The 19973-nt window shown below is 31.9% G+C and overlaps 1 protein-coding gene across 1 annotated transcript; it reads left to right on the forward strand.

The window, feature by feature from the left end:
* The first annotated feature begins 4788 nt into the window (after positions 1-4788).
* LOC134241421 (uncharacterized) lies at positions 4789-8369 on the forward strand. The gene is made up of 2 exons (XM_062723476.1): positions 4789-4873; positions 6482-8369. Exons 1-2 carry the CDS (start codon positions 4848-4850, stop codon positions 8367-8369), a joined length of 1914 nt encoding a protein of 637 aa, XP_062579460.1. The 5' UTR covers positions 4789-4847.
* The last annotated feature ends 11604 nt before the right edge of the window (positions 8370-19973 follow it).

Below are 19973 nucleotides of genomic sequence, written 5' to 3' on the forward strand. Positions count from 1 at the left end.
GATTTGTCCTCAAAAACTGGTAATTTATTTTTAGCGAGATGTTATTTTATCGATTTTAGACGGCATATTAAAGAAGCTTTTACAAGTAAAACGCAGTAATTTTTAACGATATTCAATTTAAGCGATCTCGACGACCTCGCTAATAATGCCAAAATTGAATTCTCGCTAAAAATTCTACTTATACGGTATCTGTTTTATAGTTCTTAGTTTTATTACTCTTTGTCAACTATAGTCAACTTCCCTTACTTATACAGCAATATATTTTCATCACTTGCATACGGAGTATATATATCTCAGTTGATACGATACACAAGAGCATGCTCTATGTATGAACAATTTCTTAAACGAGGTAAATTATTGACAAGCAAGTTGATGAAACAATAATAGCAGCAGTCTCGTTTAAAGTCATCATTTCGTAAGTTCTATGGCCGATACAATGACCTTGTCAGCAAATACAAGTTACCATTGAATCAAATGCTGACAGACGTTGTTCATACTAATTGTTATTCCATTATTTAAACACTGATTTGACGACAGATTTTTCCGTTATTTCTCGATCATGACAAGAAGCACACGGCAGATGTTATCTCAAAAATATAAAAATTTCCCCATCAAACACATCTATATGTCGTTATATGCAAGCAAATTGTATTTTTTTCTCACGTTTTAAAAATGGCCTTATACGATTTAATAAAAATACACAAGGTAAGAAACAAAAGTAGTAAACAAACGGGGGACCCCTGCTTCGAGACAGATTACCAAGGTAATAATTAGTGTTACCTATCATAATTTTGCAAGCACTCTGTCTGGGAGATGTTCTTTTAAGTCTCTTTAACATAAAACCCGCTATTAGCATTTGATATGCCGTAATCGGACGATTAATTAAGCGCATGTATTTGATATACATTCATTTGAAAATGTTGCATTGTTCTGCTTTATAAAACTGTAGTTTCATAAAGAAGTCTGAAAATGTTGATAATTTGCAAACGGTAGAGACGTTTATTAAACCTAACTTTGAAATTTGATTTACTTACATATTGTTTTCTCGATTGACTTCAGTTGCTTTCTTCTTCTCGACTTTGCATTTAAAGTCAAGCGTGTCCTCAAATCTGATATGTAGATCAAAATTTCAAATTCTTTTTCCAAAAACGAATTTGAGGATGCGAAATGATTGTCGTAACGGTATGGAAATGATAGAGAAGACACATAAATATGCTGTAAAATTTTTATAATATCAAACATATTTTGATAATTAGAACAAAGAAAATCATGATGAAGACACATACTTGGTATTTTAATTGTTAAAAACACGGATATTTTTGAAACTCTTATTCAAAATAAGCATAAAAATATTGAAAGTCCACGTGTGGACAAATTACCGCTACGAATATTGATATGAAATTTAATTAATTAGGTCATAAATTTTATTTACAGTACATCTTTATATTTCACTTAGGTGGGTTACAGTTAATATTTTTCTTAATTTCAGTTTATTTAAATTTTTTGTTAAATATTAGCATTTATTTAAGAACGGACCTCGGACAAGAAATGCCCTATATTCAGAGAATGACCCATATGAACCTCTAATAACTCGAACTCTCGACCTACGGTATATTCGAGTTGTGAATCAGTTTAAAATCACTTTGTCTGTAATATATTATTTTGTTGAGCACAATATCGTGTTACAGTACATAACTTTTTTGACACGCAAGCCACTGTCATTAGCACATGTGCAACGTCAAAAATACCAAATGACCAAAAATTAAATTCCGCGAAAAAAGGGGGCTTTTACAATAATTTATTCAAAATTTTAATGTGTCAACACTCGAGTACCTTTTTCAAATGTTGCAGACAGAAAAATATTACATATATGCATCTTTATACATAATACCTTAGAGTTACTCGTGTGTGGCCAATTTGCTCAAAAGTGTGAAAAATTGGCTTTTTCCTATATAATCCTGTAGTAAATGTCTTGAGGTGGTCACTTCAAAGTATATGGACGGTAGATTTTCCCCAAACATGGCATGTACACTGAATTGACTGAAATATATGTAATTTATATATGATATGAAGATAAAGAGTTTCTTTATTATAGAACGCCAGTCTGCCCCTTAAGGATAAATAACACATACTATCTTATTTCGGAAATCAGAAATATTTCTCATAAATTTACATTTTAATTTGAAGGCTTTAACAGGTCTGGACGATTTCTAAATAAGGAAGTCAAGAACAATAACCGTGAATTGCTATTAATACACAGAATAAACAAGGCACTAATCCTTCTGACCAATCAGATAACAGCATTTAGACAAACCCATGAGAGAATAAATAAAACACGTGGTTTTTAAGTGTTTTGCTCAAAAGATTTTTTTAGAACAAACTTTTTGTAAACGTTATGCGCAATTGGGAATAATATAATATTTATGACAATTCTACCGTGAACAAACACGACTTGAAAGCTTGGAATACGTTTTAAGTGGGATAAAAAAAATCTGTCTCTAATAGATAGTAATCCCAAAAGTTTACTTACGTTAAAAATTGATATAAATACGGTAAATTTTCAGTTTTTAGAGCCTGACATAAAAATCTTATCGAAAAGATAACAGTCTTTATTATTTTTGAGTGTTTATTACAGAATACTAGTAGTCCATGCAGTTTCTGATATGCGAGTCAAGATATTGGGATAAAACGCATTCATGTATAATTCTCTTTTCTCCACGTTAAACGCCTTTCCTTATGCCCATTTAAAGTCTGCATAGCTAAGTATTCGGCGCTCATGAAACCCGTGATAATGCAAAACTATATGTGTATATTCCATACGATAAACAATTGTGTGAGTTGATCTATACACATGGAATTTAAGCATTATCGATGAAAATCGGACGGCTAAGCAAAATTATATTTACCATCATATAATATATTCTGGTAAGTGTTATAAATGAACTTCATAAAAAACTTGCTGGTGCGATCTATACCTCTGTAAACGATTACATTCTATCGTGCATTATTTTTTTTTCTTTACCGAGATAAAAATGTCAAGGTTGTTCACGGTAAAAATGAGGGGAATTCCTTATTCTTCAAAAGTTTTCATCTTACTTCTACAGATTTTTTGCTAAAAAATCTTTTTGAGGAAAAAAACAAAAGCACGTGTTATCTTTTTGTTCTTTTAAAATATGTTTTGGGGTGTGTAAAAATGCTGTTGTCTGATTGGACAGAAATAAAATTACGTGTACTTGATGTACATTTATAGCAACTTTCGGTTATCGTTCTTGACTTCCATATTTAGAAATCGTCCAGACCTGTTTAATGTTTACCAAGTATAGTGGTAGAATTTTATAAGTTTTTTTCGTAAGATTAAAATTTATGTAATTTTGTTTTATAAAATTATATAGAAAGCAAAACAAAGTCTCATCTCTGCATTAAGGAAAACCTACTTCCTTATATTTCAGGGATTTATTATTTATCTCATTTCAAATCGAAATCAGTCAAAAATATCTATCAATTCATGCGTCAGGTTGTTTTGCTAAGTACCCTTTCTTCGAATTCTTATTTCCTTATCAAAATGGCAAGTTCTGATGTTTGATGATAGTTTAAAGAATAGTAGAATATGTTGCTGAAGGACTGGGGTGTTATATGACAAACACTACATTTATTTAGAAAATGGCCAGGAATATACTGAAACAAAAGTACAAGGGGCAAATCAAACTTCATTTTAGTATCAACGTGACTCAAGAATAACCAAAACGCAATCCAAGAATTGCATGTACATCAGCAATCATAATCAATTTAATCTAATTCTATTACTGTTTAACATCTGTTAAAGTTTTTGATTCTTTCAGCTAATAAATGTTTAACTTGTGATTGTCCATAAATGAGTTTCAACAGATATTTCCATCATATCAATAAGAAAAAATGATAATTTTCCCATTTTATGTCATTCCAGAGAAATGATCGAAAAAAGTAGAGAAATCGCAAAAATGCAAACATATTACCTGTAAAGCATTCATTAAAAAAAGGAATAGCTTATTTTCTAGAAACAGCATATGTAATCAAAATAAAATACAAATTCTCTTGCTGTAAAACATATCAAAATATTATGTAGTACATTTAACGAAACATGATAAAAAGAATATCCTTTAAAACTATATGAATGAAAAAATATCCAATTCCTGAAGGTCCTCATAAAAATACATGTATACACATATTGATAAGATTGCAGTGATTTCAAATTCTCCATGATTAGTTTAAATGACCTTTCCCCATATTTTGCCTGCAGATTGTCTTTGCATGTCTTTGATACCAACAGTACCCAAAGCAATATAGTTAGTAAAAGGCGAAGTACGGTTCATGCCATGGGACGTTACGCTTTTTGCACACAACCTCTATGCCGTATTCTGTTCCTGTTGTAAATGATATCCAAAATAATCAGGGGATCCAGTACATTAATTTAGTTTTTTTCAATCTTGTCTTTATTCAGCACTATTTTTTTTTTGAAACCGTCCAAGTTTTTATTTTCCAGCAGTGTCGCAAGAATAACGTGTTAGTTCTTCATTTATTTAAAACAAAAACTACTAAAGTAACTTTTTTCACTAGATTACGGCATATTTGACCCGTGTCTATAGACCATGTTATACAAATAAACCTGAATTTCTGTTCATTCCCTTTCTTTTTTTACTAGTAATTTTTTCTACATAAAGCTGTGTAAAAAGTAATTGAAAAAGTCTTTCAATTACTTACACCATTCTCAAATACTTTGAACCATACTATTTAATAAAATGAAAGTATAAGTAATGGAATTTTTATGTACTATTTATAGCACCTGAAACTATACAGTTCTACCTGAGAAAATGGACTCCGCTGGAACTTCAAAATTGTAAGTTTCTATAACAGTTATACAAGCATAATAGGCTTTATAAAAATATATATAATTGAATTACCAAGTTTGGATGATTATGTGTATGGCAATCTCACAGTTTGCAGGTGTATTGTTAGTAAGTTTAAAATCTGTATCACAAAAAATTGAGTTTAAAATAATTGATAATTATAACTAACTTTTAATTCAATAATATATCATATTAAAAAAATATAAGAAATAATTGCTTTCATCATATGATAATATCATTTTCAATTAATTGTACCATAGTTAGGTGTGATTTCTTTTGTTGAAAGTGTGGTGTTTCTGTTCTGTTCATAACCCACACTTTTCTATAACTCCACCCATCGAGTCGGGACAAAAGAACTATTTATAAAACGATCATGCACGGTTTTTAAATGAAACAATCATACGGGCTTGTTATACCAAATTTAGGAGAGTAAAAAGGAGTAAAAATTTTCAATTGTACACAGAGTTTTGTAGTAAATAACAGTTAAAAACGGCCATTAATACTTTAACTTTAGTTAAAAATGAAGAAAAAAAAACTTCAGAAATCGCTTGATTTTTTAAACATTTTTTTAGGATAGTGTAATGACCAGGGTGACGTTAGCTTAGTAGATTCCAATATATCGTTCTTTTGATAACCAACAAAGGGAACACGGAACATACTTGACGTAAAAACAAGTGTACACTACTGTACTTATATAACCTTTTCGATTGCGGATCTAGCCGATCAAAGATCTAATTTTCATTAAATTGAAATATACATAACCTCTAACAAACATTTCAATCAACGCACCACTGTGCACGGCAAAGTTTGTAACAGGTTTACAAAAATCTAAGTTAAACCAAGTTCATTATAAATTCAAATTACTAGTATGTAATTTTGACGATTTAAATTTACGAGAAAAAAAATCATTATATCAATTTAACATATATCATTGAAACCAAACTCGTTATTTTTTCAATTACATAAATCAACTTTTTAAATGGGCCTAGATATGTTTAATTTTTATGTCGCTTGCGTGGCCCAGTGGTTAAAGCGCCTGCCCTAGTCACAAAGTAAGGAGTTGAATCCCACTGTGGGACGTGGAGACCTATAAAATATAAACAGAGGTCCCATGTCGCAGAATGTGTTGACAGGAAGAAGATCCCTCACTGCTCAATGTCCTTGAGTGCCGAGTAAAGGGCAAAATTTGTAGCAAAATTTGAAAAGTATTGAGTATCACTTACCCTATCTTCCATTGACGTGGTCAGAAGGACACGAAGGAGCGTAAATTCATATAAAATCCAAATGCATCTTTGAAACCAAACACTAAATGTTTTAATCACGCGAACCAGTCCGACCGATTCCTAAGCTGACTTACATATGAATGATTTTTGAAAACTATGGTACAAGTCATTTACCCCATATCACACTGTTGATTATGTGTAGATACCCGATGGGCGTGGTCATAATGACAACTCGGGAGCTACGCTCGTGTCATTATGACCACGCCCATAGGGTATCTACACATAACCAACAGTATGATATGGGGTAACTACTACTAATTTTCTTAAGTAACATAGAATATAATAATATAAATTTAAATTGCCTTTAATTGTCAGTAAGACAGCCATACCACGCCTATCGGAGTCAGTGTTTGTAGGTCTGTGTCATATACTTGGGACCTCACAACTGGTAGCCATGAGGAGAGATATGGGGGATATCAGAGATATGGTGGAAAATCAAGTGAGAGCAAGTGATGGGATCAGTTTAATGGTGAGTGGAAGTAAAAGAGAAGGATTCAGATTGGGGGGATCAGATATAGACGTTATGACCTGGCCAAATGATCACCGTGTTATCTGGATTTCATCTCAATCTAAGTATTACAATATAAGGAGACAAAAAATGATCATCTGTGACTGTTCTGATAGTCCACCAGGATTTACATTGTTATATTTACTGTCAGTAAGCATAAACAGAGACATTCAGAGAGCTTGTGTTATAATGAACAACCGATTTTATATTTCTAGTTCTAAATACAAGCAGATCGTGTGTTCTTCATCTTCACTAAATTCCAGTGAACATGGACCCTGTGCCAGTGGAAAAGTTGGAACAACAGAATATGATTTTGCCTACTGTTTTGTTTGTGACCTTTGGCCTCCATCTGCCTCCTCATGGATAGACAGATGTCATTCATGGCCCCAGCGTCATATCGTTGATGATATATTAAAAAGTGGATGTCACTTTGTAGCAATCGGACATAAGCAAGGGAGCTGGAAAGACTATGAATGGAGAATTTCTTTCTCGCTGGCAGAGCAAAAACTAGTATTTGCAATGAACCACTGTCAATTCTTAACTTATGGCTTGCTGAAATTGTTTTTGACAGAAATAATTAACACTGATCTAAGTGATATTGATAAACTACTCTGTTCTTATCACATGAAGACAGCAGTTTTCTGGGTGATTCAACAAAACACAATACCTCACTGGTGTCCACAAAATCTCCTAGAATGTTTCTTGGTCTGCTTCAAACTTATCCTTAAATGGGTGTATGAGGGGGCCTGTCCTAATTTTTTCATTCCGTATAACAACATGTTTCTAGGTAAAGTTCATGGTGGAAAACAACATCAATTATTTATTAGACTGTATGGATTGTATGAGAAAGGTTTAGAATTCCTGCTACAAAGTCCCTCTATTAAATCTTACATTATATATGTCTTTCATACCCCCCGCCAATTCATATGTACAGACGAACACATTCTGCTTTCTGAGGTTGAGTTTGATGCAAACTTATTTAGTGAAATGCAAAACTTAGAAGTTGCGAACAAAGAGAACATGCAAAGTTGTATGAGATGTCTACATACAATAGAACAGATGATAGGATTACCTCTCCTTACTCGGTATCAAGTCCTTTTGCTACAGCAAGGTACAGTTAAAATTCTTCAAAAAATAGCTTTTATATCACACATGGAAACTTACACACATAAAAACAAACAGAGATATAAATCTGACAAAATCTCCTGTTATATGCTGAAACTAGCAGCCAAGTTTGGTTTTATTTCTGACAAGCTCTACATAGCCATGTATTATTACAAGACACTTAGATATAAGGAGGCCTCATCTATTATAGCTTGGATCAAGGTCAGTTTAGCAAAGCCATATGTGATGCATATGCATTATGTAGATAGACAAAGGTATACTGAGGCTGTAGGGGAACAGTCTTGGACTAGAAAGATGAGGCAGGCTGCAGCGTGGAATATCAGACTTAGCAATGAAATTCATTACATCGATGAACTGATCGCAGAACAACAGTTTGCTCTTGAGAGCAATAGACTTACATTACTGATTTCTCCCTCTAAATTGTTACACATGATGGAAAACCTGTGCTCTAGATATAGAGGCACAATGAGAATACAAACTGCTCTAGATGATCTACAGACCCTGGACACTATGATCAGGGACGGCTTATATATTCATAATACAAAGACATATCATGGTAGATTCTGGTAATCTGTCAACAGTAGACAGAGAACCATCACTGTATTCTTTACACATACCAACAATCTTCCAGTCCGGAACCATGCAACATATATACAGCTACACAAATGAGAATGCACGATATATGTAGATGAAATAACTATTTTAGCTAAATAAATGTCAGACATTGTAGTTTAATTAATCAACTGAAGCTTATTATCCTGTTTTTTTTTTCATTCCATTGTTTTCTGTTTGTCATGGTTGTCCTGTTCTTTTTTAATAAATAAGTATTTTTCCACTTTTTTATTCCTAAGAAAATGCTTGACCTTACATGTATATTGTGATCCTGACCTAACACCTCCGAGTCATTACTTGACTTACTGAAAAATATGCAGCTAAAACAATCCGTCTTTTCAATATGCCAATAAAGGAATTAAACTCGGTTGATAAATTAACGAGGATCGTTCAATAAATATTGCAACATGTCATCTAAAGTAGGAAAAGTATATAAATATAATACATATTTTTAGTAGTTTCACTCCCTAAAGACATTTTCTGTTACCCTTTATGCGTGTCTTAGGTCTTTGTATCCATCAACATAAATCCTAGGCATACTCATCCTTAGGGATGCCCCAAAGGCACTGATGAATATCATTTCCCATGATATATCTGACATTGTGCAATCTTCCTTTGATTGTTTTCATGTGGGAATGAAAGACCTCACAGTAGCTTCGATCGAGCTTGAAATGTCCTGTATACTTTTTTTCTTCAAAATCTTATTTATTTCTGTAAGCGTATATGCAGCTGTCTTGTCAGGCACAAGAAATATACAATAGTCACCGAATTTTGTATTTAGTTCGCAGAAAATCTGTTCACTTTTCCTTTGTGCAATTTGAAGAGGGATATGGAGAAAACGAACAGTATTCAATCTTAAAGTCCATAAAACAATACAAATTAGGAGCAGAGCAAATACGGACCTCCAAAAGGTTTGTTCCAATCTCGCCTCTACTGTAAAATCTAGCACTCCCATTTCGCCTTCGTAAGCTCTCAGTTGAAGATTTGATATATTTAGCATAAAGTGTTTTTTGTAAAATACTTGGTATTACATACCCTATTTCATTAACTGTATTTAAGAATTCCCATTAGCTGTTAAATTCAATCTAAAATTTTTATCATATAAATTTTTATATCAACCCAGTGATAATATTTACAAATACTAAAATTCCCATTTCGCCTTAGTACTTTTTAACTTTTTCTTACCTCTTACCTGATTTTCACAGTTAAGGCGAAATGGGAACACACCAGCCGAAACATCAGAGGTGGCATTAGATGCCATGGAGGAGTGAGCATCCCCTGCTGACCGGTCACACCCGCCCTGTGCTCCTTGTCATGATCGGGAAGTAGCGGGAAAATCCATCGTCATATCAGTGTATAAATAATGGACTAACAATTAGTATGAAAAACTTCAGTCAGCATTTGTCTCAATGATAAATTGTATTTGCTGACACCAAGGTCAAAGACATTTCAGAGCATTATATAAGTGTTATTAAAACTTACATTTGAAAAGTTCCGAATGTGTCCATTTTACAGGTTGGACTGAAAAGTTTCAGGTGCTATAATTTGTTCAGACAAATATCAATACATATACATTCATTTCAATAGATAATATTCAAGGTGTCGCAAAATGGTTTTAAGTGATTGAAAGCTTCATTTGTTTTTGACTAATGTGAATGAGAAAAGAATTGTTCTAATTTTAAAGGTACTTGGACACAGATGTGAAGTAAAGAATTCACTCTATAATATTACGACATATATATTTTAATAGCATTTCACACAAAAATTAATTAAAAATCTGATTTCAATTAAAAGTTTTTAAAACTTCAATTTTTTGGCGGGTTTGATTGGCATATCCTTGCACTTTAACAAATTTTAATTTTATTCTTAAAACTTAGAAAATGTTGCAATCTTGTTGTGTATAAATGAAAAATATTAATACTATAATCCAGAAAATTCAGAGTAGACATGTTCGAAAGCAAAACAAACACACAATATATTTTCAGACCGTGCAGTTGTGGTGAGCAGACATTGAGATTGAACGCACCCGGTAAATCATAAACAACAACAATAACAGAGCTCATGCCCTGTTTACAAAAAATGTATACATAAACATGAGTGTGCTCGATTTGCTAAATTCTGTACGCAACTCTTAGTTCGGAATGGCGATACTTGTGAAGGAGTTTTTCTTTCTATCATTTTTACTCTGAATAAAATTATTTTCCTGGATAAAACTTTTAATATTTCATAATAATACACAACAAGATTGCCACTTTTCCTAAGGATTAAGAATAAGGTTAAAATTTGAGAAAGTGCAAGGAGATTGAATACTGTTCATTTTCTCCATATCCTTCTTGAAAGAATTTAATTAGAGGTGTATGCATATCAAATATGAAGTCTCTATCTTTTACTTTTCAAAAGTTATGACAAAGGTTAAAGATGACAAAAGATCATACTCTGATTTCTGGGGCAGACTTTGATGTAAGCCTATTTCATGAAATTCGCGGCTATGACCCATTTCAATTGAACCTAGAGATTTGTATAAGGTATTTACATACAATAGAACAGATGATAGGTTCACTCCTCCTGACACAGTATCAAGTCTTAGTGCTACAGAGACTTACAGCTAATGTCCTTCGTCAATCTGCATTTATTTTAGACATGGAAACTTACATACATGAAAACAAACTGAGGTATAGAGCTGAAAAAATGTCCTGTCATTTGCTGAAATTAGCATCAAAGTTTGACTGTATTACTGACAATCTGTACATAGCCATGTATTTTTACAAAAAACTTAGATACATGGAAACTTTATCTATTATAGAGATGATAAAGGTCAGATTAGAACATCCATATGTGATGTTTAAGTCAAACGTAGATAAAGAGGGGTATACTGAGGCTGTAGGGGGACAGTCCTTGTCTACAAAGATGAGGCAGGCTGTAGCAGAGGAAATCACACTTGACAATGGAATCCATAAAATCAGTGAAATGGTACCAGAACAACAATCTGCTCTACAGAACCATTTTCCTGTATTATTTATCCCACCCTATATACTGTTATACATGCTAGAGATCTTGTGCTACAGAAATGTAGACGCAATGAGAGTACAAACAGCTCTACATGATCTGCAGACCCTAGTTCACTCTGATCAGGGACAGCTTATACCTTTAGATCACAGAGACATATCATGGCAGATTCAGGGGATCTGTCAACAGGTGACAGGGAACCTACAGGCTGCTCTATATATACTCATACCAACAATCTCTCAGACAAGAAACGGACCACAAAACACACACAGCTACAGAAATGAGAAGAAACAAGATTTGTAGTTGAAATTACTCATTAAGACATTGTTGTTTATCTGAATTAAATTAAATTTATCGTCTTTATTTATTCCTCATTTCAATTTGATTTCTTTTTGCATTAAATGGAGGCACATGGACCATCCTATTCAAATGAAACCTTTGTTCTTTAATTTTTTTTTATAAAATGAATTTTCCATTCTTTATTCTCGAGCACACGCTTGCCATACATTATCTAAATCCTCATTACATGGAAATGATTCAAGCATTTTTAGAGAAAGAGATATGTCTTTAAATTCTACCTGTATATATAATTTTTTATCCCTTATTGTAGGGCATTATGTACTTTCCCCTCAGAACAGTGACTTGAATATGATCAGCACTACCAGGGATGCTAAAACATTTATATAATGATTATCCGCTGTTTTTTTTATAAATATCAAACCTTGATCATACAGAGTTTGACCCCTATCTGCAGCTCAGAACAAGATGTGTTTGTGAAATACTATGCGCCCGGCGGCAACAAAGTTCGAAAAAGCTAATTTTAGCATATATGTCACGGTCAAGGTCACAAGGTCATTCATTTGGTGATTTCTGTCAACAAAGAGTTCTCAAGGTAAAAAAGCAGACACTTGTCAAGTTTCAATCTGAACATGCTATATAACATAGTAATATGCGTAATTGTGACTTAATTATTATATATTGCAAGATTATTTAAACTTTTTTCTTGCATAAATATTCCCATTTGAAATTTTGAACCCCTACTGTGACCTGGCACTAAACCCGTTATGCTCATGATTTAAACGAAGAATCTGCACTACCTGAGCATGATTGCAAATTGATGTGACCAGTCATCATTCCACTAATAGTCTACTTTTATACATTCCCATATAAGATTATTGTCGTCCCTCCCTATCTCCTTATGTCCATGACTTGAATAACTTTAATCTACAGTCGGCTGTCAGAAAGCTTTCATATATCTTACCTTTTCTGGTCCTGTGGTCCTTGAATGATATTTTTTTTATTAGTTATTCATCCTTTTTACTTATTATTAAGTTATCCTTTTATCAAAGTAATTGACTTTTTATTTTAATTATTTATGACCCCCTTTACCAGAGGATGCTGTCTTGTGAGTTAGGTTGAAACTGGTCCGATGATTCTTAGGAAGAAGTAGAAGATTTAAGTTAAGAGATGGACAGAAAAACAGTTTATCTGAAAATTTTACTTGAACCTTTGCTACAGGTTAGCTAAAAAGTAAAATGAAGGATAAATTCAAATGAAAATAGAATTTAGTTCACTGTACATCACCTATGTAAGATGTTGTGACAATATATAGGTACATAATATCAATTTAATTGATAAAATCAAATTAGCATTGATGTGTGATGAGACTAAGTCAGATATGATTGATTGATTGCTTGTATACTGTTTAACGTCCCTCTCTAGAATATTTCACCGATATGGAGACGTCACCATTGCCGGTGAAGGGCTGCAAAATTAGGCCTACGCTCGGCACTTACGGTCTTTGAGCAGGGAGGGATCTTTATCGTGCCACACCTGCTGTGACACGGGGCCTCGGTTTATACGGTCTCATCCGAAGGACCGCCCCATTTAGTCGCGTTTTACGACAAGCATGGGGGTACTGAGGACCTATTCTAACCCAGATCCCCACGGGGCAAAGTCAGATATGAACAAGATAAATAATATATGGAATGTAAACTGCTGACTATTGTACATAATTTTAAAAATCCTTGTAATCATTTGAATTCTTTATCTGAAATATGTGTATCATTATGTTGTGTATATTTTTTCATATTAACTAAAAAGATTATATACTCCAAAGGCCAGGACACCTTTGGGTGAAAAGATAGTATTAATATTTTTTCAGACAATTTTCAAATGTTTTTTTCCTTTAAATATTATAATGTATATTACATAAATTATTATATAACATAAACATATCTTATATATATAATAAACATATTTTCATATATAAATGCATAGAAATTGATCAGTTAGATAATTTGACGTATCATAAACCTTCTTCTATTTTTTAAAAAAATATTTATTTTCCAGTTCTTATATTTTGATCTTTTAAGAGCACAATAAAACGTGCTTAAGGAGTTTTTTACATGACAAAGAAATGCTGATGGTGATTGAGCTATTTCTTCCAGCCTACACTTCATTTTGTATTTATAGATCCTAAGGGCTATTAATGATATAAGATTGGTAAATACCTGGCACGCCAAATTCACAAAAATGAGATAAACCTAGTTTCACAATTGATAAACAAGGTTTATCGACTGTAAACTATAGTTTACAAACGGTAAACTATATAGTTAACGATTCGTTAAGTATAGTTTTCATCTGTAAAACTATATTTAACGGTCGTTAACTATAGTTTACGAATGCTAATCTAAGTTTATCTGTCTGAATAAAGCGTTAACAATAGATATTGTTGATAAACATAGATTCACGTTTGTAAACTATAGTTTACAATCGTAAACTATAGTTAAAAGTTGTTAATCATAGTTTCACAAATCGTGAAACTATATTTATCAGATCGTTAACTATAGTTAACGGTTTGTAAACTATAGTTTACAAATCGTGAAACTGCATTTATCAGATAATCTATGTTTTGCAATCGCAAATGATTGTTTTCGGTGTTAAGTATAGTTTACGGTTGTGAAACATAGATTATCGCGTTAACTATGGTTTACAGATGTGAAATATAGATTAACGTTGTTAACTATAGTTTACAGTCCGTAAACTATAGTTTACAACCGATAAACCTAGTTTATCGATTGTGAAACTATGATTATCTCATTTTTGTGACTTTGGCGTGCCATATAAATTATAATGCTTTTTCGTTAACTTCATTATAGAATCCTACAACTATAAGCTTTCATGATACATTAACTTTTAAAATTTCACTAACAATATTCCATATTCTTTGAACATTTTGACATTCGTATAATAAGTGTTTGTTTCAACACATTCATTACAATATGGACACAGATTAGATATATCATTCCATTTGCTTAAGTAACTCCTGTTATTAAGAAGATTATTAAGAACTCTGTGGTTAAAATCAGAAATATTTTTGTCAAAGGCTTTTAAAAATTTAATAGTAGAACTTGCATTTATTGTCCTTGATGCAGTGATATTGATTATCATTAAAAAAGAAATAATAAGTATTTCTGACATTTGTATATTTTGATAAGCTGAAATCAAACTGTTTCATATATTTCTGAAAAAATAGTCTTTAATGTCAAGTATTCACAAAATATAGTATATTATAAAGTATATAATCGTAGGGGGACGTTTGGACTTGATGCATTGGTGCCCCCTACGAACATCTTCTGTGAAATTGCTAAAGTTCAATAATTATATGTAAATGTAAAACAAATACGAAATGTGAATGAAACATACTCATATGTGAATTGTCATGTATGCATTTTTTGTTTATTCTGTTTTATCCTACTGTTTCTTACGACATAGTTATTTTCCTTGATATGTACAATTCTTTTTTTTCTATCCAATCCAGGGAGCTCCTGGCACCCCAGGTGAGGATGTATCTGCGAGGGCCTCTGAGGAGGCATTTTCTCCACATTTATTGTTAATATGTTATTGAATAAAATATTTAAACTGCAACAAGAATAAAAATTAAAAAAATAAAAAGATAAAATAATAATTTCAATAAACTCTATTTTAACGACTTCAACTTCATCAATATTCCTTGACAATATTTTTTCGTGAAATTTTATCTCCTCTTGCAAGTAGGTGGGCCCTTTCATTGAACAAACTTGAATCACCTTAACCAAAGTATACTTTGTAGAATGTTTGGTTGAAAAGTTTAAACAGCCCAGTGGTTCTTGAGAAAAAAGATAATAATTGTGAAAATTTTAAGACATTTTGGATCAGGAAAGCTCACTTGAGCGTTCGGCTCAGGAAGGCTCTGGTGAGCTAAAAACTCAAATTTATCATATCTGAGCAATAAAAGATGTAACTCTCATATAATCTTACATCTAAATTCTATATTATTCTAAAACAAATCAGATAACCAAACTCTCTGCAGGAGAATTCTTAGCCCCATTTAATGTGTTGTAATTTCAAGACAATTTCATCAAGTCCTGAAGAAGAGGAATTATGAAACTGCTATATACAATGTACAATAAATATTAAGATCAACTTGCATTAAAACTGAAAGATTGTCATTACATGGATTTGATAAGATTTCCCTCTTGTTTCGTGTAAAAATTCAACCGTTCAATACATGTGATATTATCAAAGCTACATACTGTACAAAGTTTTTAAGAGTCATTCTCTGTAAGAATCAAAGAATTTAGAAAAAAGTTGGAAATGGTACACCACAGATTTGGCTGATTTTTTGCATGCAATGTAGAAACACCATGTATAGAACATTTTTGGGGTTAATTTTTTTAATTTTGAGTCCCGGTTACCATGGTAACCAAAACCACCACTTTGAGGTCAAAAATACAGAGCAACCTACTGAAAGTATACCATTTCATAATAAATTTCTATTTTCTGCATATTATTTACAGATTTGATTACTCTGATAGACTATTGGAGTAACGACCACAACTGATGAAATTATTCAGTAGACGGTCATAAAAGAGTTGTCTTTCAGTGAAAAGTGTGAATTTTTCAAATTTTAACACATTTGAAAAAATGACAATTTTTGGCATTTTCTAAGCTTAGTAGCAAGAAAACGCGGGCAATCCATAACAAACAACTACCATCACTGAAAAGGTCATTCCTTACTTAACAAAATATAAAATTTGTAGAGTGGTGATATTTCTTAAAATAAAATAAAACGAAAATGATTGCTATGGAGATTTTTTATTAATTTGTAGATTCAATATTTGGCTCCTTTTGTACAATATCGCTTTAAAAAAATCAAAAGTAAAACAAATCACACTACTAAACCTTATAATTTTTAAATAAAATGATAAAAATATAAGTTCTTAAATTAAACAAAAATAATGTGTTACTATAGCAACCAAGAAGTCGGGAAAAATCACTAAGCTATTGACGATATCATAATGCAGAATCTGTGGCCTCAGTGCATGATTGAATTTCTTCAATAAATAGATAACACTTATTATATTTGTTATTTCACTTATGTACATTAAAAAAAAATAAATAAAAATTCAAGCGTCTTGCTATGGTAACCATGGTTACCAAATAGTTTTTGAACACTTCCTTATAATGGTTGCTATCAAAATTTTTGTGATACTGACGAGTATGCAACGGATACTATAAAAGCTTCATTCACGATTTTTTTCTTTTTTTCAATAAAATAAATTGAATTTAATTGTATTTTACTAAATGTCAAAATAGTAATTCATAATTTATTTTAAAACATGGTTGCTATGGCAGCCAATAGTTCAGGAAAATCTTTTTCATTGATTTATTCAATATACAAAATCTCCTGGTTTATTGCACGATTATATGTCTTCTTCAATGAAATAATTTCCATAAACCATGTAAACCTTGTCATTTCACTAACATGAAAATAGAAATTCATAATTAAAAAAAGCAGTCGCTATGGTAACCAAATAATTGAGGAATGATCCAAATAATTATTGATGTACCAGTATACAAAAATCATAGCACTGCCACCAGTGTTTGATTATACTTCTAATTAATTTATTTATCGGGACATTAACAGATGAACTCAAACTTGAACTGATCACATATATCTGAATTACTACAACAAATACCTATACACATAAAACATGACCAATCTTTTGGAAGCAACGTGCTTTATTAATTGAAACATATATACACATGTTTTAACCTGTACATTCACTACTTAGTTTAAGAAGGACAAGCACAGTCAAGAATGCCCCTCCCTCCTCGATTCAACTTGTTTTTGATGTTGTTAAAATGATCTTTTGCTGTTCCTTTCGTAAAGAATTACAATACCACCGCTACAAAGGAGAGGGCGGTATACTGATATATACTTTTGTTTGTCAGTCCATTCATCTGTCTTTCTGCTTGTGTGTCTGTTTGTAGCAAATGTTTGGTTGCAGATTTCTCAGCAACTATTCATTGAAGACGCTTGAAATTTTAGCACAGTATTTGCTAAGGCATGCCATATGCATGGTGGGTAACATTTGAGTTTAAATCTGATGTCAACTTCTTGTTAATTCGCTTGTCAGACACTATTTGTCCATACCATACATAAAAAAATCGTTGAAGTTTTCCAAGCAGAGATAAGTGTCCTTCATACACATTAAGAATGACATTCAAGATTCAGTATGTAATTTAAAGATTTTGCGATTCTGTTCTTCCTCCTAAAGGCACAGAGTTAAAATAAGTATTAGGGAAAGTGCAGTTAGATGGAAAGCATATAATTACAAACCACCGCCGCTCTTTTTAGGTCCAAAACACTATCCGTAGAAACTATGCCCCTTTTGAAATTCAATCAACATACCTAGAGAACCTTATTTTGACTCAAAGCTCAAAGTAAGAAAAATATAATTATCTGAAATAGTTTTCTGCGAGGATTAAAGTGAAGGGGGGGGGGGGACAATAAAATGTTACCACCCCCTCCTCCAATATGTTAAAACATGGGGGCTTGGTTTATTTGTATTAATTTTTTTTTCAAATTAAATAACTTTTTTTTTTTTATCTAAAACTAATAGTATTTGTAAAGCTGATTTATTTGTATTAATGTTTTTTCAAGTTAAATAACTTTTTTTAAAATCTAAAACTACTAGTATTTGAATAGCTTCTTAAAATATTTTCCAGAACATAAAGTCTGTGATAAATGGAATACTGGGATGTCTTCATAAAATATGACAAATTTAGTGTTTCATTACTCGCTTCTAGTACAGTTAATTTCCTCTTTATTAAGCATTTTCATCTTTTTTTGATATTTCATTTTTAATTTCACACAATGACAAAAAAAAAATTGCAATGATTTTATTTAAAATTCAAAATACTTCGTAAGTATTTTTTTTTTACCAGATTACAGCATTTTAGATTTCCTCTCTTTTTTACTATGCTAATAAAAATTTTGACGACATTCAAATTGAATTTTGAAATTTTTTATAGATGATAAAATCTTCTTTGAACAATCAAAATTTGCTTTTACCAGTTAAATTCCATGGTAAGCAATTAACCTTGTGGCTCCACGTTTCTTTTCTTCTCCACTCACTATCTTATGTCATTCAATTATTTAACTGAATGAGAATTATTAACTATTATTTTTTCTCTGAAGAGTTTGCCAAATATTCATTGAATTTTGAATAACTAACACTATTCTCCGATACCTTGAAATACAATATATTAAAATGAAAGTACATTTACATATAGGTGGTGGAAGTTTTTCTGTATTATTTATAGCACCTGAAACTTTTCAGTCCTACCTATGAAATGGACTCCATCGGAACTGCAAACATGTCAGTTTTAATGGTTAACGTACATATAATAATGGATGACTAAAAAAAAATTTATATTTTCATTTAATTTTTTATTAGTAAGTAGATTAATATAAATGAAAACCTGTAAAACATTTAATAAAGTGATTAAATTAAATATGCTAAAATAAGCACCGATGATGATAACAAGCATTTGAGTTAACTTAAAATGCTATATAAATTTGCCTTTGATTATGGTCATACTGCTGACTTTTTACCATATACCGATATTTTATAGATATAAATGAGTCAATAAGTATTATATACAATTTATAAAATTTGCCTTTGATCAACATCAGGAAGACAGCCATACAACACATATCAGAGTCAGTGTTTATGGGACTGTGTCACATAATAGGGACCTCAAAACTGGTGGCCATGTGGAGAGATGTAGTGGACTTCTGGGAAAAGAATAATAACCAAGTAAAAACAAGTGACGGGATCGGTGAGATGTTGAGTGGAAGTCACAGAGAAGGATTCAGACTGAAAGGATCAGATATAGATGTTATGTACTGGAAAAAGAACCACCGTGTGATCTGAGACTTATCTCAGTCTCAGTATTACAACACACACAGACAAACACTGACCCTCTGTGACTGTTCTGAAAGTCCACTAGGATTCACTTTGTTATATTTACTGTCATCAAACATGGACAACTATTTCCAAAGAGTTTGTGTTAGAATGTATAACAGACGATACAAATCTAGCTCTAAACACAGACAGATCTTATTGTCTGAATCATCACTAAACTCCATTCCACATGGACCCTGTGCCACTCAAACAATAGGAACCCTAGAATATGATCATGCCCACTGTTTTGTTTGTGACT

Source organism: Saccostrea cucullata, unplaced genomic scaffold, assembly GCF_032062105.1.
Source record: "Saccostrea cucullata isolate Sc308-1 unplaced genomic scaffold, CSIRO_AGI_Scuc_v1 ctg2801, whole genome shotgun sequence".
Classification (NCBI taxonomy): Eukaryota; Metazoa; Mollusca; class Bivalvia; order Ostreida; family Ostreidae; genus Saccostrea; species Saccostrea cuccullata.